Source organism: Neolamprologus multifasciatus, chromosome 7 (genome assembly GCF_963576455.1).
Source record: "Neolamprologus multifasciatus chromosome 7, fNeoMul1.2, whole genome shotgun sequence".
Taxonomy (NCBI): domain Eukaryota; kingdom Metazoa; phylum Chordata; class Actinopteri; order Cichliformes; family Cichlidae; genus Neolamprologus; species Neolamprologus multifasciatus.
Window position 1 is genome coordinate 57,843,234 of NC_140445.1, and position 22,128 is coordinate 57,865,361.

At 41.5% G+C, this 22,128-nt stretch overlaps 1 protein-coding gene across 3 annotated transcripts in view; it reads left to right on the forward strand.

Annotated features, from left to right (window-relative positions):
* The window catches only part of frmd4a (FERM domain containing 4A), a 99,093-nt gene that overhangs the window by 15,786 nt on the left and 61,179 nt on the right, over window positions 1-22,128 (forward strand). The window contains exon 1 of one of the 3 annotated variants that reach the window (XM_085164436.1): window positions 5,224-5,898. The exons of 1 other annotated variant lie outside the window; for it this stretch is intronic. In XM_085164436.1, coding sequence (XP_085020562.1) covers window positions 5,866-5,898 — 33 coding nt within the window. In that variant the 5' untranslated portion in view covers window positions 5,224-5,865. Of the gene's footprint in view, window positions 1-5,223; window positions 5,899-21,243; window positions 22,120-22,128 lie in introns of those variants that run through there. One more of the 3 variants, XM_085164434.1, reaches the window with a different exon arrangement.

Sequence of the window (22,128 nt, forward strand, 5' to 3'; positions counted from 1 at the left end):
TTCTCTCTGTTTTGTTGTCCCATTCTGCCATGGGGCTGCCAGTCTCTTGTTTAGTGTAGTCACCTGGCTTGCTGTACCAGATAGGTTTTGATATATCCTACTATGCAAAAGTCTTGGCTCATCCTTCATTTCTTATATGTTTTTTTCTTCCAAGAAGCCAGACTTTCTTGTAATCTTTTAAAGTGGTCTTGAGGAATAGTTTTCTTCTCTGAAGGTCTTGCAAAGTTTTTTCCTGGTCACTGGCTGTTTTTTTTTAAATATTTATTTAATTTAATCCAGTCCTCAGACCTGACTATTTTCACAGTATTGTGATCTTTGTTTGCTGAGTCACTTAACACTGACCTATGAATCTCGCAAGTATATAAAAGGCATCTAACCAAAGAGATGAAACTGTGCTGTGTCTACACATAGCAGAGAAAAGACTATTTTAAATGGAATCTTCAGGCACTTTGTTCCTAGCAGCCTGGTGCAAAAATCTGTTCCCACTGAATACATAAAAACAGATATAAAGTAGTAGTAGTTTTGCACCAACAAGATAATTCCAAAAGAGCTATTAGCTGAAAGCTGCTTGCTGTGCAGTGTGTATTTAAAAAATATGAGGTAAATGGACAATTTGAGGACAAAAGAAGAAGTGCCCAGTGTAAAAAGCTGTCTACAGCAGATTAACGGTATCTAAAAGTCACATTCTCAAGAAATAGGCAGAAATCCAGTAAAGACCTGGTAGGTGAGCTGAGAGATACAGCTAAAGCTTCAGTTAATTCATCTACTGTTTGCTTAAGTCTCATCGCAAATGGTCTCAGTGGAAGGGTGGCTGTCAAAAAGCAATTCTTAAGGAAAAGAAACAGGTATAAAATGTACAGGTACAAGGCACGAGTATGCATATTTGCGGAAGCACTGGACTGAATTTTAGTGGCACCAGTTTTTTTAAATCATGAACCCAGATTTGAACATTTTAGGGGAGGTAAGGGGAGGGGTACAATAGTGAGTGCCTACAGCCACCTGTGGACAAGTGATGGTTCGGAGCTGGATGGCATTGTGAATGCAGAAAAGTGTTTTTGCTGCACTTGCAGGAAAGTATCTGATTATGTGCTACCATGAAATACCTTCTAGAAAGTTTCTGATTGGCATTGGGTTCATTTTAAAGCATGACAGTGAACTTTACATGTTGATGCAGTAAAAGCATACGTTGATGAAAACACACACCGAGACAATGGAACGCTATCATTCATAGATTGGCCTTTTCAGAGCCCGGAGTTCAACATTACTGAAGAAGTGCTGTCATGCCATCAGGGAACAGAGCAATAAGCAGCCAACGTCCAAAGAAGAGCTCTGAATGTCCTTCAAGAAGCCTGGAGAACTATTCCTGAAGACTACTTAAATAAATGAAGTTACCTAAGAGAGTTTAGGCTATATTGCATAATAAAGGTGTTCATATTAAACGCACACTGTCTCAATAAAGTGCTGCACTTTGTGAAAGGTGACTCAAGTCACCTTTGCACAGTGCTGTAGTTCTGCAGATATTCCCTGCATGAATTTCCACTATTGGATATTTAAAAAAATCAAACTAAACAAATGGTGTCTGGCTAATTTATCAGAAGAGCACTGAAACGTCCAGAGTGGCAGATGGAACAACAGATTAAACGACAAAAAAGACATCAGGTTGAAGCATGAGTTGGAGAGCCTCTACAAGGAAAAAAACTCAATAAAAAAAACAAACCTCGTTTATGCTTTCTTTTTCTTTTTTCTTTTTTTTGCTGTGATGTAGTTTAATTGGTAATCATTGCAATTAATTCCTTTGTTTCCCCATGAAGTTACAGTCTCTAATTACCTCAGCCGATTGGCCGTCTGCTTTTCGCAGTGTAATTGCAGCTCTCAATAGAAACACAAACAGCCGGAAGAAAATTACACACCATTTTCACATTTGTCCATGATGTGACCCTCATATGTTCACTCAGTGGAAATGCTGTTGTCTGTACTGGAAAGTGTGAAATTTACAACGAGGGTTAAACGCGGAAGAATATAAAAAAAGCAAGCGTGCGAGAACCTAGAGGCGCCAGAACAATAAAGCTGCACACTCAGACCAAAGTGTGTCTGCTCACATCAGCGTGATGGAAAAAGTCACCAGGGATTAATTTTGGGGTTCAGCTGGGGCGACGGGGACAGGAGTGAAGTGGAGGAGAGTAGATGAAGGGGGATGGGGAAAGGATGGAGGCAGTGGGGATGGGTTTAAGGAAAATGTGCATTATTGAAATGTGCAATACCCTGTGTAGTATTGTCCTGTGATTGCGATGTTTATCACCCCCTATATTCCACCCATTCTATTCTTTATGTCCTGTAGAGGTTTAATAGTGAGTGGGACGACAAGGTATGTGTGTGAGTGTGTGTGTGTGTGTGTGTAGGATTTGCTGACAGGTTAACATTCACTGTCAGCAGTAATGTGTGATGGTGATATATGGGAATGACAGTAGGGCTTGCCTAGCATGGCACATATAGTCTGGTTAAAAAAAAAAATAGCACTTCAACCTTATGCCTCGATGAATTTTTACGTTTGTCCCCTCAAAAAAAAATTTTTCTTTAGCCAGAGTAGTAATATATATATTTAATAAAGAGACTAACAGAAACTGTGAAAATTTGCTGTGAAAATAAAATAATCTTCAGGTGCAAATGCGCTCTAGATTTATATATAAACTTACATTTAAGAGCCTGCTGTGAGGTCAGAGGTCATCTTATTAATGCAATTTGAGCTCCTCTCTTAGCCTCCCTATAGAGACCTCTGTGGCGCCTCACAATTTTCACCTCATCAATAAGCTGGTGTTTTACAGAATTAGGGATTGATACAGTGTGTGTCTGCACTGTCTGTTTATGTTTATTCATCTGTGTCTGTTTCATGTCACTGAGGCGTGTGAATTTGTTAGCACGTGCAGCGATACGGTCGCGTGGTGTCATGGCGATGTTCCATGTGAAGCAGTAAATTGTCTTATGTTAAGTGAACCGAGGAGTGTTTTCCCGAGGGAAATCTTTTGTTTATATATGCGTCATTAATGAAATACATGACTTTGAATGCTATCCCTTTTTAATTAGATGGTTAGTAGCTCAGTGGCTGTAAATATTGCATAAATTTCAACCTTATGGATCCCCGAGCTGTGCTTTTATTAAGCATACATTCATGTTTGTGATGGCGTAGTCCAGAGAAGACTCTTGTGCAACCTCAGTCTTTGCATTAACCATAAAATCAGTTTGACAATGCTTGTTGTTCATACATGAACATAATAGGACCACATTGGTGATCATGTCCATGCACTGCTGTGCTTAAATGTCTGCGCCGTCCAGGCAAGGCTGCGATCAATGCTGAACTTTGACAGCAGATTCCTATTTATCTGCTTTTTCATCGGTGCAGTGGATATCTGATGGTGTAGTGGTCACAGCAGGATTTCAGCTTGTCGACACAAATCAATCACTTGGCCATTGATTAACTGCTGCTGGGATGTAAACGTACCTGAAGACACACATATTGATGCACTTTGACCAAATCATGTTACGGAAGAGAGCAGTGGATGCTTTTTGCGCAGCCTGATGTGTTAAAGTTAGACGTAATAAATGGAATTATTCCTCTTATCTCCACTTCAGCACACATTAAGAGTGTTTAGAACCATTTGTTTAACACACTTTTCCTTGGCTTTTCTCCGTTGGCCCTCTGTGTGTTTCAGAATTGATTCTGGGATTTTACTGACCAATTATAAAGTAGATTTGGGTCAAAAATGCCGATGTGCCCGTATGAACCAGTTCACAGCCTTTTAATTTGAGGTGCTCAGGGCTTAAATCTAAAGATGACTGATTTTGCCATCAGGGCTCCCCAGCTTTGGAACAGCCTGCCTGAGGAGATAACGCTCACAACAGTGATGTCCTTTAGGTCAATTTAAATACTCTTAGGGCAATTTGAATACTTTTGCTTTCATTTAAAAAACGTACTTTACTTTTAATCGGCTGTCTAATCATCTAGGATTTTTTAGTTGCCGTGCTTTTAAAAAAGTGTTTTTATTCATTTCATTCTTTTATTGATATTTTTTTAATGTTGACATTTTGTCAGTATAATATAATGTGTCATTTTATTGTTAATTTTAAACAGCCCCTCCATTCATCATTTTGTGTTGGATTTCTGTTTGGCTTTCTTTATTTAATTTACAAGCAGATTCCTCTTTTTCCTCACTTCTTTTACAGCACTTTGTAAAGCCTATTATTAATGGTGGTATATAAAAAAAGTTATTACTGTTCTCTTACTGTTTTTATCAGAAGGGCATTGTAAATTTAAAGGTTAGGACTGTGGAGGGGCAAGGATATGTTATGCTGTAGACAAAAGCTAATGAGGAATCCTCAAAGATAAATTATATAGCAATCATCTGAGTTAATTTGATTCTTTTTTGGGCCTATCTGGGTCAATTACAAGAAGCAAGGATAAGAAACAGGGAGAGGCAGAGTGCTTCAATTGCATTCCAGGTATAAAGGCTTGTTGAAGTCAGCGGGCAGCCATTTGAACCACTGATGTGCATAGTTTGATCCAGCTGCTGTGGCTGAGGAAAGGCAGCAGGCACAGGAGTGATTTACTTATCTATTTATTTATTCCATGTATTTATTTAGAATTATCCCACCGCCTCTGCGTGCGCCCACCCTAACGGACATTGTTGCCATGGCAACGGCGAGATGCAACTCAGAGCAGAGGTGATGATTTGTTCACATTTTCATCCATTTATAACGGGGAATAACGCTGTAATGCCATAATAGAGCAACAACAGACTGAATCTAAGAATCTAACATCACAGCACCAAAGCGCTGCTGTAACACAATACACCGGATGACCTGTCACATGCTATGAATATATACTGTGGGCTTTGGTGCAGGTGTAGCTGTGTAAGCGTGGGCATGCCAGGAAAGGAGGGACAGGGTTTGTGTGTGTACTTGTGTGTCTAGAGAGTGACTCATGCCTTGTCTGTTAAGAGAAAAGAGGGTGATCAGGTTGCTAGGCGATTAAGAGCCACTATTGTCTGTGGGGACAATAGGAGACCCAGGAGTGCCCTCTTGTCGCTTTCTTTTCTCTCTCTCTTTTTTTAATCCTTTTTTTTTACACGTACTATAAATGTACATTTTGTCTGACCCACCCCCCAGCTTGGGCGGGAACACAGAGTTGACAGTCAGCAGGAAGATCGACAAAAGGGCATTATGGTAGATGGGGGGGGGGGGATGTCCAAGGTAGCAAGACAGGCGGACAGAGAGATCAGAGTGCAAGCAGAGGGAGAGCACTACCAGGAGAGCTGTGCCATAGAGAGAGAGAAAAAAAACCTGCAATCATTTGCCACATTGAAGGGAACAAATGTAGCTGGAGGCACTGAGGGAGAGGGAGAGGGAAGAGGACAGGCAGAGAGAGAGAGCGGGAGAGGGAGAGAGAGGGGGAGAACGAAAGCCAAGGAGAAAGGGAGAGAGTTAGAGAGAGACAGAAAGAGAGGGCAACCTTCCGTGGACATTGCACGTTAAAGCCACACTGTTTTGTACGGGAAGATCCACACCAACTGACAGGTTGGCGGAAGGAGGAGAAGCACTGGGAGTTTGGCACTGCCCTCTCTCCTGCTGCCTCCCTCTGTGTGTTTGTGTGTGTGTGTCTATATGCTTGCACTCACACACATACAGACACTGGCTCTCTCTGTGAGCCTGTCAGAGCGCTGGGCTCTCTGGGTGGGTAGGGAGCTGTGTTGTAGAAGAGATGTTCGCTCTGAGGATGAGACAGCGTTTCTAACAGGATCTATTTGCGGACTGGAATAATACGGTGACACAATCGAGAGGGGCCCGAGCCCACTGGAACCAACCTCATCAACTATGGAGGGACTGCTGTCTCCAATGAGGACGCGGGTAAGTCACCACGGGGATTGCAGAGCATCCCACACGCTGTTTCTTCTACAGGAATCCATCCACCAGAATAGCATAGAGTGAGATAGCGTGCACTAAAAGCTGCATGATTGCTGAAATAAATCAGAAATTTTAGGCAGGATGCAGGGAGAGAGTGGGAGGCGCACGTCTCAGTTTGGTGTGTAGGTAAAAATGTTAAACCTGAAATTTAGTTTCAGTGTGCATGCAGTCTGTGTGCGTGTGTGTGTGTGTGTGTGTGTGTGTGTGTGTGTGTGTGAACAGATTAACAAGGGATTGCTTTGAAAGAATGACTCAGTGTTTTCAAAGTGGTGCCCATCTCCATTCAGTACAAACCACTGGCCTTTCGATTTATGGTAGAGAAGGAGCACAGAAAGAGGTGCAAGGGAGGAGCCGTGCAGTGAATTGGATGAATATCTGAAAGTGGCCTTTCACTATTGTTCCTGTTAAACATGACCTTTTGTATTAGTTGCTCATGTCCCTGTCCGGCATAGTTGACTATAGGCTGTTCCCTGTGCTCAGCATCTGTTGGACAGTGATTGAGCCTGAAACACACAGAAAAGGGTTGTGAGAGAAGTAAATTATATGTGTCTGTCTGTGTTAGCGATTGTGTGTTACTTTAGAACGTACAGTACCAGGGAGTTTATCCAGCACCAATGTGAGGACTGAGAGGTGTCATTCCTTGTACGTTTTGACCCTGCTGCTTCTTCTCGATGGCAGTTTGTGTTACTAAATACATACAGTATATTGTGTTATTAATGTTTATAAAAGCATTATTTTTGCAGGCGATGGGAATGATTTTGTAGACGTTTCTCAGCAGCCATCGATCCAACACTAAATCAGGCGCAGGAAATAAATAACTTATTAGCTGGACCCTCTGTTGCTATTTTACCTGCTTCCCCCTTCCTGGGAGGACAAAGATGATTTAGCAGCACTCATTTTATCACCACTGGTACAGACCCGTGCAGCATAAAATAAATTCCCATACATGTGAGAATTTGCATACATTTTAATAGGCTGTTTATTTCGGTTGTAACCCGCAGGTATAGTTCATACGCCCTATTTTGACTCCCACACAAGCTTCGATGTGCGAAGATGCTGAAAGGTTTGAGACACTGGGATGACCTGATGGGATTGTCACACATGAGTACCCCCGTCTGCTCACCTTCCCTCTCTCGCCTTTACAACTCACACTCCTTCTCTTCTTTTCAGTGGGAGTTTTGACCCTTTTTTTCTTTTCCCATGCGTATTTGGATTCGCCCAAATTCTTCTGGTATTTTAAGCCAGATCTTTCTTGCTTCTCCATCCTTTTTGTCTGCCCACCTGTCCGTCTGCCTGTCTGTCTGCCCCTTGTCGTGTATTTGGCAGTTAATGCGAGCGATGTAATTGGTATTTGCAGATCGGCCCGTGATTTAATCCAAAGAGGAGTGTTAGCGGGCTGTTTGGAGATAGACTTGGCTTCAAAGATATGGCGCCGAATCAAGTCTGCTATATCTGTGCTGTCTGCCACCCTGGACAGATTTGCCACAGAGCTGTTGGAATCATTTTCAATAACTAAATGACTTTTTGCATTTATCTTCATCAACCACATTGAGCTTCACATGCCCCACAGTTGATGTGGGTATCTCTGTTTTGGCATCAAAGTCACTTTCAGTGGATTTATGAATCACAGCGTGATGAACCAGTGCAGGAGTCTGTCAAAGTTTATGCTGCATAATCTCATCTTAATACACTTACTCTCACCCTCTGAGATAAAAGGGCGTATGTACTGAAAGCAGGAGTTTTGATTTGTGGCTTCCGGGAACAGTACGGAAGGTAATAAATCCCAGATATTTGTTTTCAGAAGCAGCGTAATGCTGGGTTGTTTCTCAACAGAAGTGGAGCCATTTACTCTCACAGCAAATACTGCACCTGAAGTAAATAAAAGAAACTGAAAAGAAAAAATGCTATCCTATTTAGGACCACTTTAGCCACTAAATAGTTCATTCTTTCTAAATTTTACTCCAAGGCTGTGCAAAAAGATGTTCAACACCTAATAAGAGATATATAAGGACCAGCTATAGCCTGTAAAAGCTCCACTATTCCTAATCCTCAGCTCACTAAAATGAGGAAATTGTGCTGAGATGGCCGTGTCAGCTATCGAGTGGCCTTTAGAAGAGCTGTAGTCATATCTCCCCAAAGCTCCTGTTCTCTCTACTTCAATCCAGCAAGTTTTTTTTCCACGTGCACTCTCTTTCTTTATTTGGATGACAGTAAAGGCCACTGATGCAGGAAAATGAAATAAAATAAGCATCAGTGAGCTGTGCGTCTGTGTTGCCTGTGCATAGTTACATACAGCAGAAAAACAGGTCAACACACAAACACACACACACACACATTGCATAGAGGATGCAGTAAGCAAAGTTATCCTGAGGGGAATCTGAAAAAAGTAGCTAGTTAGTCCATAAACTTTGCTCACATGTACCCCTTGCTATTATATTTTCTCTGTGTCTTTCAATGTGCTCTTACAGTTGCAGTTTATTTTAGTCAGGACAAATATCTCACTGCACTTAATTTCCAAACTTTATCTTAACTCTGCACACTGTCCTCTTCTTGTTTTTTTTTGTTTTTTTTTGTAAACGAGAGACTCGAGGGTACATCCAGATTCTGTTGGCCCTTGCAAACCCAAAAGAAAGTTCCCTGTAGGTTTCCCCTTCTTGTGTCTAATATATGCATATAGGTCAGTAGAACAAGGAGCTCAAACTTCATAGAAATCTTTCTCTGGAGACCGTGTGTGCTTTTATAGGGCACGCTTTGTGCACACAGTACGGCGTAAATGTGCGGGTGTGTGTCTTGTGTATCCTCTCTCCAATCAGCTCCTGTGTGTTAGTGGATCAATGAGGAGTAGTTATCTCGAGATTAACCCTGTCAATGCTCTGTCAGTCTAACCAGAGAGACTCCTCTGCTCTTCCTCTCTCACTCATGTTGTTTAGTTCGCTCTCTCTTTCAGCACTATGTCACTGCCTCTCTCATCTCCAGGCTCTTTCCTCAACTGGTTGTATTTCTTCACATGAGAATTTGTGCATGTGTGTGTGTGAGCGTATGCTCTTTGATATTTAAAAAACATTTGTTTTTTTTTATCATGCTTGCATTAAAATGCAGAGCAATTAATGTTTTGATAGGATCTCATCGCAATGTCTCAAAAATCCAAAAAGTAACAAATGTGGTCACATGGTGAATACAGACGTGCACCATTTTACTAAAAATCCAAACAGGACTGCAATAGCTTTGAAGAAAATCAGAATTCAATATTTCCCCGAATCCTTCAGCCCTAATTTGTGTGTGTGTGTGTGTGTGTGTGTGTTTGTCCAGATGCCCATGACAGATGGTGCCATTAGAAAAATGGCCATGGGCTTGCACATGCACACACACTCTTCTGCAAACATGCACTTAGTCCATTAAAGAATAGCCAGTTTAGATAACACACACACATCCACACACCTCCCTCCCTGAGGACTGCACTGCTCCCCCCCCCCCCCCCCCCCCCCCCAAAAAAAAATAAAAAAAATTTTTTTAAAAATCCCAAATTGTTGTGTTCTCCATACGTGCATGCCTGAAGCCGACCTCGCTGTCTGGGTTAATATAATTACGAGTGAAAAGCCAGGATGGTGGGCTTCAGATTTGCAGCAAAAGGTGGGGCTGCATTTGGCAGCCTGCTCAGTCCTCTCTCTCTCTCTCCCGCTCTCTCTCTCACAATGAACAGCAGGTTAGCTGGCAGCATTTAAAGGCCAGAGTACGCAGCAGAGGGATGTCTGGTTGCTGAAACCACATGGGGCAAATGCAAACAAACACACATGCTGGGGTTCTGAGGCACAGACGCACACATGAACACACATACTCAAACACACACACAGTTACATGTACACTGAATGTAGAGCCACATCTCCCAGCTGTCATCATCTTAGCCTAATAAATGCACTGTCAAGGGAAATCTCAGTTATGGGCTACATTGGATTTTATGTTGTGATTATAGTTTTTTGCTGAAGTACAAACAGCTGCGCTGCTGCCCTATGATATCATGGGGCTGTGTATAAATGGCGCACCTCTTCAGCCACATTTCTATTGTTATGTTTGTGCATTTTAGTGTTCTTAAATGTCATTTTACAATGTTGAACGATGTAGAATACAATCACAGGTAATGTTAGAGTGCAGCTACTTGCTGTGTTATTCGTGTACTGAAACGCTGTCCCATTTGGACAAAAGGTACACAACAGCTCTGATAGTTGTATAAGGCGCAAATGATATTGTATATGCTTTGCCTCACACAGAGATCTCCGATGTTGTTCCTGGGATCTGCTGGAGCCACTCGCCTAGTTTGGAAGTCACCGCACCTAGTGCTCCGATAATACTTTAAAGATTATTATTTATATATATATATATATATATATATATATATATATATATATATATATATATAAATATATATATATATATATATATACATATATATATATATATATATGAACTTTATTAGCTATATATTATCCTTATTAGCGTCTGTTAATTCACAAAAATTCACAAACCCACCTGCAACACCCGTGCACTGATGACATGCAGAGAGGCAGATTAAGATAAAAAGAGGCTCAACTCTTGCTCTGCAGAGTAAGATTAGATCGGCGGGATGCCATGTTGAGAGAGTCCTCCTCCCACAGTTCCCTGTTTGAAGCGTTTCCTCTCTGCTGAACGTCTCTTTCCCCATTTTTGAAGACGCAGCCCAGCGGCCATGCACCACCTCTGGTCGTGTAAATGTGTGTGCATTTGAGCGTACCCTTTGGTGTCAAGCATGTCAAATGGGCTCTTGTCCCCTTGAAGAGTTCCAAACGATGAGATCAATCAGGGCGCAATTGAACAACTGGAGAAGCAAACCAAGCACTTGATGTTGTCATGGAAACGCGGGGTGCAGATTTTCCACTTCATTGGCTGTCATTAGTCTAGAGGCATTTTTTAAATAATTTCACAGAAAGGCAATTGAAAGATGGGAGGGCAGAATTAGTCTTCACATAGATAGGTAGAGCACATAACACGAGAACCGTCGTAAAGATAATTTCGCTATAGCGTGGTGCATTTATTTCTGTCAGTGTTTAAACCCTATCTTTTAAAATAAAAAAGCCTGCAGCAGTCCCATTATATTATATTGACTCTATCTATGTACTTATATAGAATAGCGTCTCAAGAGACATTGAGTGCACTGCCGTAAGCCTTTAGACAATCCAAATGGCAAATGTAATGGTATATTTCCTGTATTAGAATGTAATCACCACTGCTCAACCACACAAGTATCTCTAATGAACCTACAGAGGATTAGTAGTGTCAGAATTCCTCCAGTGGGCGACACTGGCTCTAAGAGGTATCATACATCACCCTATCTGTTCAGCTATGTTGCACAGATGCATTTTATAAATACACAAATACTCGTGCATACTCTTACACAGGAAATAAGAGTTATATTTTTTCCCCCTGAAACCGTAAATCATTTTCTTATCTCCTCTAGTCATACACACTTAAGCACTTCTTCCACCATTTACTCTGTCATTTTTCCCCTCTGCACCATCATAGACTCACCATTTCTAGCCCATTACACTCATACTTTAAGCCACCCTATATGTCTTCCCCTGGGCTCTGAACTGTGACCTTTTATAGATGAAGAGAGTAAGCTTTCAGCGGTTACTAGCAGGTCTACTCAGATTTGATTGGCTGACCATATAACTGCCCTGAGGTGAGAGGCAGAGAGAGAAAAGAGGCATACTTATTTGTATTTGTAATGGTGTTAAGAAATAAATAAATCACAGTTGCACCATTCTGACCCATTCGCATCCACTGAGGAATTCCAGCTTTATTAGAAAGTTGCAATCACTCCACCACCACACGGCAGAGTCTCAATTTCAGCCTGTGGCTGTGGAGTTTCTGGCTTCTAACCTGGATAAGCTTAATTGTCAAAGCAGCAAATGTGAAGCTGCAAAGGATTATATTGCTGTGCTGATGGCTGTTTGCTTGGGTATCCATTTAGCATATTGCCTCATGGTGAATTTTTTTCTAGCAGATAAAAAGAAGAAACCGAACCCACTCAACTCGATGCGTGTTAACATCAACAAAAACTGCAGAGCACACCAAATGTGCCCTTACGAATTTGTAAAAAAAAAGAAAAAAAGAAAAAAAAGGATGATAAACACAAATACAAAAAACAACAACGAAACAGACACTGTCTTTTTCAAATTCGCGTACCATAAAACAGTATTTAGGTCTGTTGACCAAAATACAGTTTTGCACTTTATGAAGATTTCTAGTAGAATTTTAAGTTCAATTGTTTCCTTTTAGGTTTAGTGAAGCTTCCTTCTTGTTTTTTTCCCCAAATGTCTTTAATCAAACAGTATTTAACAATTTTACATTTGCGGTTTTTACGCTCTAGTGCGCTAATGGCTAATTCATGATTTATGTACATGGCTGCTCAAGGAGACAAAGACATTGAGCGCTTTTGCATACAGATGCATTGTAGACTCAAAATGTGCACATCCCCAAACACACGCATGCACACTGGTCAATTTGCATGCTCCATAACATCTATGTGTACAGCCCCAGACATATGGACCCATGCGGTGCCACTAGACAGCTTAATTGATGTTGGCTTGTCAGTTTCCTAGCAGTGGGGCTGGGAGGAGTGGGTTCAGGACTGCTTAGAAAAACTGATAGATAGATAGATGGAAGATGAATGGATGGAGAAAAAGAAGAAAAGATGTAACGTTGGCGGGAATCTGCTTGTAGTCACAGATTGGACTTGGAGGGGGTAGGGGGTTCTTTAAGACGCCTTGACAATTCTCAGTTAGGACTAAGACATAAAACCTTTGAGTTCCCTTAAATAAAAAGCATGCATTTTACTGCTTATTGCATAAGCGGTCTAAATGCTGGGTGTTTTATTTTACATTTCTATTCATTCCACCAATCCTTTTCAACCTGCAGTGTTTGCCAGGTATCCTATTACCTCTCTTCTCCCCTGTGTAGACAGCTGCCATTACGCTGAATTAAACCAAAATATGAAATCAGCATTGCCAGATTGATGCTCATCCATCCTCCTAGGAATATTTACATCATCCTAAGTGTCTCTCTGACCTCTGATGCTCTCATTATTGCTTGTTAGAGCAATTAAAGGTGACGTGTGTAGATTTATAACTCACCCCTGAGTGTATTTGTGTCTGCACATACACGGATGTGCATTTTCTTCTGAACAGATGTGAGCATCTGCCATTGCAGTTAAGGCCATTAATAAACGTCTTGAGGTGTTTGTATGCGGATGTGTCTGGTTTTCAGCAGCAGCTGGTGTTATTTGCTGTGTGCTTTGTTTGCATGTACATCTTTTTCTGTGTGTGTTTCTTTTCAAGTGATTTAAATTAATATATGTAGTTATAAAACGGCACAAGTTAATGTAGATATATATTTTTTATATGGAAAACATCTGGATTTAACCCTTCTGCTTTAATTTGCTTGCAATTACAGAATAACATTTAAGACACGCACGCAGACACACGCACCGGCAAAGGTTGATGCACTAATTCTGGTAAATACTGATAAATATCGTTGCTAACCATTAACCTCCCAGTATCTTTTTGTTAAACACAGGACATGCATAATGCTCAAAATGCATGTCAGCACTTGTGCAGAGGTTGAACAAAACCAAGGAAGTGTCTAATAACACACAAAAGTAAAAAGCAGATCATGAAGACGAGTCCAACTTCTTTTATTCAGTACACCATCAATCTTACATGAAATGTCGTCTAACAGGTTTCTAAAGTGGGTGCAGGTGGGTGTTGGGTATTATTATGTACACTGGCATTGAATTGAGCAGCTTAGAAATAATTGTGCAGTACAAATACCTAAAACATAAAAAGGTTCTTGAGAGCAAATGTTTGTTGTTTCTCAGAGCTGCCAGGTGAGTTCAGTGGTAACCGCCCTGTAGAAACGTTGCTGTTGTGGATCTCTAGATCAGCTTTTATCTGCTGTGCCTTTTTTCAAGTGTATTTTCCCCCCGATATGCTTTAATTACATTCACATGAGCTGTTTGTCTTCATTTATTCACCATTTACACTACTTTCACGTATGCAGTGCATTCCACCCTCTTACCACCAGAGTGTGCTGTGCGATGGGATTCCTAACCTTTCCCAAGGTTCCTCTGAATAACGAGCTCAGCACTTGAAAGTCCACCTGAGGAAGAGCAGTCCCGATGGGCCCTGAAGTTATTTTTGTACTTCGTTCTCGGATATGAAGGTTTGAAGCTCCTCTTCACATCGGTAAGCATCAAGAAGGCGAGAGAAAGAAAAAAACTCCTGATGTTGCTTTAGATTGCAGCTGTCAGCTGTTCATTGTGTCCTTTCTGATGTATGGGGCCAATAAGCAGAGACCCTCTGCTCTAATCGGCAGTGGTCTGCTGCTCTGCTGTACACTGTATTTCCTTTCATCATTGTCATCACAACTTTCTCAGCAACACAGTGGTTGTGGAGTACCGAGGTTCAGAACAGGAGATCATCTGTGTTGACTGAAGAACAGTGAGGTATATAATTAATGACCTCATCCTGTATCTCCTGCTGTTCACGAGAGACAGTGAGTGGAAAGAAGAGCAGTGAAAGAACAAGTGAAATCAAGAGAGGAAAATGATGGGGCGCCAGTGAGTGAGGATTGAAAGGGAGGGGGGCATATGTTAAATGCTGAGCTTGATTAATAATTATGAGCTGTGTCGGTGACTGAGTGGCCATCCTATTACCCCTGCTGTCTGCTAGAGGGGCAATTACGTGGGATTTGCCCCCCACGTTCCCTCCCAGTACACAGCAAATTCAAAAGTGTTAAATGTTTTGGTGTTAGTAGTCTTAGAGTTAATTTTACTCTAAGTAGAGTCACATGCTTTTAATGTAACTCTGAGGTGTAAAATGATAGTAGTTAAAATCGAGTGTTAAAAATGAGTGTTTCTATTTCAAATCTGGAGGTGTTACAATGGAAACATTAACTCTTGACCTCTTAACTCTGAACTCCTACAGGGGCTATGACACCAATAGAGTAAATTCACAGACTCCGCCCCCAGCACGGCTCCAATCGAAGCTGAAGTGAAGCCGTTTCAGAACATTTTGCTCTACATATTTGAGTTGTTTGCCATGCTTGGTAAGTCATGTTTTCAAAGATTGTTTCAATTATTATTATTAGCTTTTACTTCTGTGGCTCTTTGGAGTTGAGACAAAGCTGTGTGAAAGGCATTAGCCGTGTTGCTCGCTGATAGCACCGCTCGCTGTTTTAGCTAGCTGAAAGGTATTGTTTTCGGCAAATACCACAGCCTTGAAAAAAAGCTTGCATGTGAATTTTCGGTTAAATTTTTTGGTCAAATACACCTAAAACAATGTCTAGAATGTGAAATGTTGATATAATGGTGCTACTTGAAGCCTGAAAACGATCTCCCATAAAAAACGAGCAAACAGCAGTAGCAGATGTCCCGAGTCCCGACTGAGTTCTACGTTAGCATTTAGATTCCTCCATAGTTTTGTGCACACGGTTTAGGTAAAAATGAAAAAGGTTGAGGTTTTACATTTAGTTCAGTACTACCTGTTGCCTGTGTCCTTATCTTTTGGGAAAATACTTTACACAAGTAATGTCTCAAAAAGGATTCCTTTTTTTTTTTTTTTTTTTTTTTTTTTTTACTGTGCTGCAATTGATTTGTGCCATTAATTAGTGTCAACTAATTTTTATTCAATCTCCACATAGGATATGCTTGTGAAGATGGAATATGGGGGAGAGCAGAAGTGCGTTGAAGTTCCACAAAGTGATGACTGAAGGACATGCATATTGTATTTTGTATTTATTGAAATAAGTGATGAGAATGCTGTTATTTGCATTTACCAGCTCACCTATGTCAGACCTTTTGATAAACGAAATTCTAATGAAAGTGAGAACATGTACACTGTTACATCTTTCAGAAAATGTTTTGAAATTGTGGTGCACAGTTCAGAATAAATGTTTTTCAAAAACCATTGCGTCTTTTTAGTAAATGTTTATTTCCAAAATAAATTTCTAGAAGTTCAGAACAGTAAAATTCCCGCTTTTTAGAATTAATTAGAAGATAACTCTTACGTAGTTAAACTAAAATACTCTTTGAGAGTTAATATATAAACTCTTAACACCAAGTGTTAAATTATCAACTCCAGAGAGATTTGGTGTTTAACACTAAATCAGAGTTAACATACCAACTCTCCAAAAAGAGTTAAATTAACACTCTCTGGTGTGGACCCATATAGACACTTTAAAAGTGTTGAAATCAAATCTGACAGTGTTAATTTGGACATGCTGGATTTGCTGTGTAGACTTTCTCTCGTCTCCCTCCAGTTCTTAATGTTTCATGTGGTCAGCTTATACCATTTTATTCCTTCCTTTCCCTTTCATAGTTTGCATAGCACCTCTGTTCCCATGGCAATAGTTGGCTCTGAATGTAAATATGTGGTAAATATCATGGGACGTGACCCTGGCTTGGACAGACCCAGGAGTGATCAAGCACTGTCTGTCACAGCACGTCTTTTCTTTGACTGGGGTGCAGATGAGGAGGTGTAGCAAGGACAAAGACAGAGGAGGGTGGGAGGTGACTGGTTTGTCTGGCTATGGCCCCAGGTGGCATCAGGCTGCCTCTCTCTATAAACCCAGTGTCTTTCTGGATTCTTCTTTCATCCCATCCATTCGTTCTGCACAGCAGAGAAACACAAATAAGGTGAAGTGTTTGCTAAAAGATAAGGCGAGTAATAGCTGACTATCAGTTCTGATACAGTGAATAAAACCATAAACACATGCTGCCACGTTGTTCGACATTTTCCCTTCGCAATGATGAGAAGGATGGCCTGGAGTAATGTCAGGAGGTGGAGATGATCTCCTCAAATTACGTCTTTCTTTTGCTGTACCCCGGGGGGGCTCTCCTTCCCTTCCTCCTCTGCACGTTAACAAAGACAAAGCCTGAGTCATTTGGCAATGCATTTGCCATTGGTTTGCGTGGTAGAAGTTGAGCTGGAGAGCACCTGTCAGAGGTGTGGGGCCCATCTGTACAGTAACAAGCAGCTTAGTCCCATGCCTGCAGCAAGAGGTGGAGCTGGCACCGTCTGGCTTGGGTTACTGCCCTCCTGGGAGAAAGCATGCATGTGTGTTGAGGGTTATAGCATGACTAGTTCATGTTAGCTCATTAGAAGCATGAGGAAATGCAAGTATGAGTGTGTGTGTGTGTGTGTGTGTGTGTGTGTGTGGGGGGGGGGGGGGGTTACAGGTGCATCCTCTTTGTACTTTGTATTTGTTTATGCACATGCTTCGTTAATTTGTGGCCTGCGTGCCTGAGGGATCATAATGATTTAATGTCTATAAAGGAGGAGAGTTGTGTAGTTACAACGGGCTGAGAGGTTTACGAGAGTTATAAGCACAGCTGCATCCTGCATGTAGACAAATATGGCCGAGCCAAAGGTTTTAAGAATGAGAACTGTGTGGCATGGGTGTGAGCAATACAGGAACACTTACATTAGTTTATGGGGTTTCAGCAGTAATCTCTGTTGCCAAAGCAATTCAAAACATTAAAATAACTTCGAGTTGAAAAATGCCCGGCATTCAACGCTGATGTTTACTTAAACTGCAGATTTGCTTATTAATGTCTAAACTGAATGTCTCCGAATTTAGAAATAGCAATTAAGATGTCACAGAAACATATTAAAAGCTTAAGACCATGTTTGCCTCTTTTTTTTCCCCCTCAGTAACCCAATGTTTTCCGTTGGGAGTACAATCGTGTATAACCCATTTCCCACCATGATCTGGCCTGTAAAGATTAAATATGTAGCCGTATCATCAAACATTTAACGCTCACACTGCTACAAATCAGATTCCCAACTGCGTGTGTGCCAAGTTTTGGGGGGAGAGCGCCTCACGTGCATGTCTTGATCCTAAGTTGATGTGAGTGTGCTGCTTGCATGCTAGAGTAATTCATAAAAAGTTGGGCAGAGTTGCAGGCAGACGGGCGTGCATATTTTTAAACTGAGTGTTAATTGTTAAATCAAGGAAACAGTGTTTTCTTATGGTGTGGTTGAATACGTCTATCCCTGTTTGTTTCCCTGCATAGCGGAGGCTGTGAAGTCTCCTCGGCACTGGGTAAAGTGGGCTAAGTTTACTGGGGCAGAAAATCCTGGCGCATGACTCAATCCAGTGCCTTCATACAACCAGGCCCTAAAATATGCCTCTGTCGCATTCTGTCTGCTCAGTGCATCCAAGACACACACTTACTCTGTGGCGAGTGGCTTGTGTATAGAACAAGCAAGACAGCGGCTCCAACCAAGGGAGAAAAGGTGTAAGGTGTGTATTATTCTTGTGAATGGCTTCTGATCCCCTCGCATATCAGATGTTCTTTTTATTTTCTCCTCAGATCTTTCAAAGGACATTTTCTGCGGTCTGAGTGTGAATGGGTCCCTTTAAAATCCAAGGTGACTTTCACTGCAGATAGAATGACATAAGATAGTAGCGTGCACCTGCCTCACTCTTCACAGGTATTTCTAGAAATGCTGCAAACACACACACATACACACACACACAAATACACACAGTCTCACAGACAGACACAGAGCCATTCACCGCATTGTGGAATGACAGATTTGGGTTGCAGAATGACACAGCAAAATTCTCATTACTAACAGCGATGGAGTGAATGATTTAGCAGAATCCTTTGCATCTGCGCTGCCTGTCGTTTATAACCCAGAGAAAAAGAGACAAACTGTCAGCAAAGATAAAAAGACAAAAACATTTGCATCATGTAAAAACCTCTGCTAGAGCTTTAATCAGAGAGAAAACGCATCAACCAATGACATTTAACTGGCCAGTCAAACCATATGCGGTCACCACAACAGGCATACGAGCTTGTAAAGTGCAGTGCTTGGACTTAAATGCCTTCCCGTCCAATGTTAAAGCTGGCAGTAAACTCTTTCGACAGTTAGGTGCAGACAGGTGCTTAAGAGGCTTTATCAACATGTCTGGAATAGGTGGGCCTACTATTTTTAAATGCTTGTATGTATACAAACCTCAACGGACTTGGAAGGCTGCCAGGAGTTTGATTAGCACATATCCCTATTTTGCACACCAGGTGGACATCATGATCAATCAGGCTCACACAGGCGCACGCTCTGTACTCTCGCCTAAAATTAGATTTAAAGAGCAAAACTGTCCTCGGAGCTTTGAGTGTGAAGGAGAATCAGAGAGTCTTGTTAAAGGCAAATTTTGTGATGCACAATCTGAACTGCTGCCACTCTGGTGCTGTTTCTGATTATGGGATTAGTGGGACGGTCAGCTTTCAGGAGGAAACTGATGGTTGCAAAAAATAATAAATATCTCACTGTTCCAGCTTGATTCATATTAAAGTACAGCATACACTGCAGCTTTTTAGATAAAGGGGGTGACAAAGCATATAACAGTTAAATATAGTTCAATATGCTTGTAGAAGTAGCTAGTATTTAATTCTACTTTTATGTATCTATCTATATATATATATATATATATATATATATATATATATATAGATATATATATCTATATATATATATATCTATATATATATATATATATATATATATATATATATAGATAGATATAGATATAGATATATGAATATGAATATATATGGTAGTCTTTGTCTATCTGTGCATATGATAATCGACGCAAAGCAGTCTTATATTAAACCTTTGTCAGTCGCATGCCAATATGTTCGAGTATACACATTTATTAGTGCCTGTGAGTTTGCAGTTGTGCATGAGGGAACATAATTGGTTTATCCAAAGAGGTGAGGAGATATTCAGCTCTCTGTGAGTCACCTGTCGTAAAAACATTGCACAGAGGATTCATTCCGCTGTCTTCATTTATGTTCCCTTAGACACACAGTCTAGATTATACCGAGAAATCTGGGTTTTAACCCTGCTCGTGCCAAGAAGGAGTCACACCGGGACATGCTGTCCTGCGTTGTCTCTCAGTTGGGGGTTAAGCTCTTCTCTAATTATAAATGCTAGGCTAGGCTACCTGCCGCTATCTCTACACTCCTCTTGGCATTCGGACTCCATGAGCTGCCTGCCTCGCAAGTCTTAATGGTCATATACTATCAATCTTCACCACGCTAGCGGATATTTATAATTCATGCAGCATGCAGATGAAAATTAGAGTGATATTTCTAAGTTATTATGGGTGTTACGTATTCACAGCAGTCAGCGTTAGGAGCTTCAGGAAGGCGGGATGGCCTCCCGAGGGCAACAAAGGACTGATGGATGTGCACTCTTTAACACCCAGTTGTGTGTATTATGGGGTCTGAATGTGTCCTTATATGTGTGTTTATGCTAAACCTCTCTGTCTGGTTTCCTTTTTATTCTTTCCCAGCCCTATTTGTTACTGTTCCCCACCCCTTCCCCTAGAGCTCATTTGCAAGGACGTAACAACATCAAATCACAGTGCAAAACTGTGTTGCACCCCAGTCCTCTGGACTGCAGAGTTGATGTGAGGACTGATGAGTTCATGAGTTCATGATGACATCACACCCAAGAGAGTTTAGAGAGCATAGGCCATTGGCATTCTGAGAGTGCATGGATTAGGAAAATAGGGCAGGACGAGGAGGACTGGCTCGAAACATTTTTTGAGAGGGATGTCTGTGACACCCAGTGAGAGATGAAGTAATTGGAGCAGTTAGAAAACGGTTAAATGTGGAGTCAAAAGATGGAGACGATGATGGATGTGACCATCAGCTTAAACTCTGCAGGGACATTAATTAATTATTATCTCTGAAACTGGTTGCTTAATTGGTCTTTTGGCTTATTTCCGAACCTTTGTGTTGTTACTATGATCTTCTCCAGCTTCCTGTTGTAGCCGGAATTCTGATAGTAAATGCAGAAAGTCTTCCTCTGTGCACTCACATCCTGTTTGTTGGTCCAGCCCAGCTAAACTCATTTCAGTCTGATCCGGCCTTTCTGTTTTTTCTCTTTCTTGTTAATGAACACAGAATAGTGGTGGTGGGGGGTACATTCCACCGGCTCCCGCCAGAAAAACAGAAACAACCACTCTCCAAGGAGTGTCCCACCAACATCCTCTGTCTCCCCGCTTCCCCTCGCTTCTGCTTTCCTTCCCCTCTTACTGAATTACTGCCCCCTCGGCTATGCACCCTTATTCTCCCCCTCCCGCCTCCAGTCTCCCCCACATACCCTGCCTTCTACAACACCCCCCCACCCACCCCCACCCCACCCCTGCTGCAACTGTTACATAAGCTTCCAGTCATAGATCCAGGCCATATCGCTCTTGTTTTCCCCCTTGTGTGTCTATGAGAGCCTCAGCATCCAAGGCCAACCCTTAATGAGGCTACCACAAAGGCCCATTGATGAGAGGCCCAGTGTGAGAGAGGATGACCCCAGCCAAGAGCACCCAGAACTGTGCATCAGCTGCCCCAGGCTCTCCCTCCGCACAAAGACGCCCACTGTGGACAGAGACCTGAAAAGGCGCAGAGAACAAGAAGGGGAGAGAGAAATGTAAAAAGAGGGTAGAGATAACTCAAACAACTTGGAAAATGTTAGAGCGATATCAAAAAAGTGAGGCAGACATATGACTCCGTCACAAAATAGTTGCCTCTCTGAGTGTCAGTTCTCCCATCAAGCCGTACTTCTCCTCCTCTCATCCTCCTCTATGCATCCTAGCAAGAACAGTGAGACCACCCTCTGCCCTCCCTCTGCCAGGGAGTTGTCAGTGTCTTCATTTCTCTCATGGATCATAACTTAGATGTGAAGAGGAGATTTGGGAGCCAAACTTGCTGGAGATAGTCTTGTTTGTTACAGCTGGCCATTTGGGAATCTTGCAGTGGATGGAGAATAAAAGTGAATTGTTGAAAAGTTAAGTTGGACTGTTACTGGCACAACTCCTTGGAAGAATTGGATATTATATAGCTGATATGGCTTTATTACTTTCTTTAAGTTATTTATGAGGATTAATCCCATGAGCGAACTGAATAAAAGAGAGAAAGAGAATTTTGCTTAAGTATTTTGTAGAAAAATCACTTCTTTTTTCTTTTTTTTGTTGCCGTGGTTGTTGATCAGTTAAACGATGACTCTTTCTGCACGACTCGAGGACTTAGAGGTGACCTTGGAACACATGCTTATGGACGTTTTCGTAAGTTTC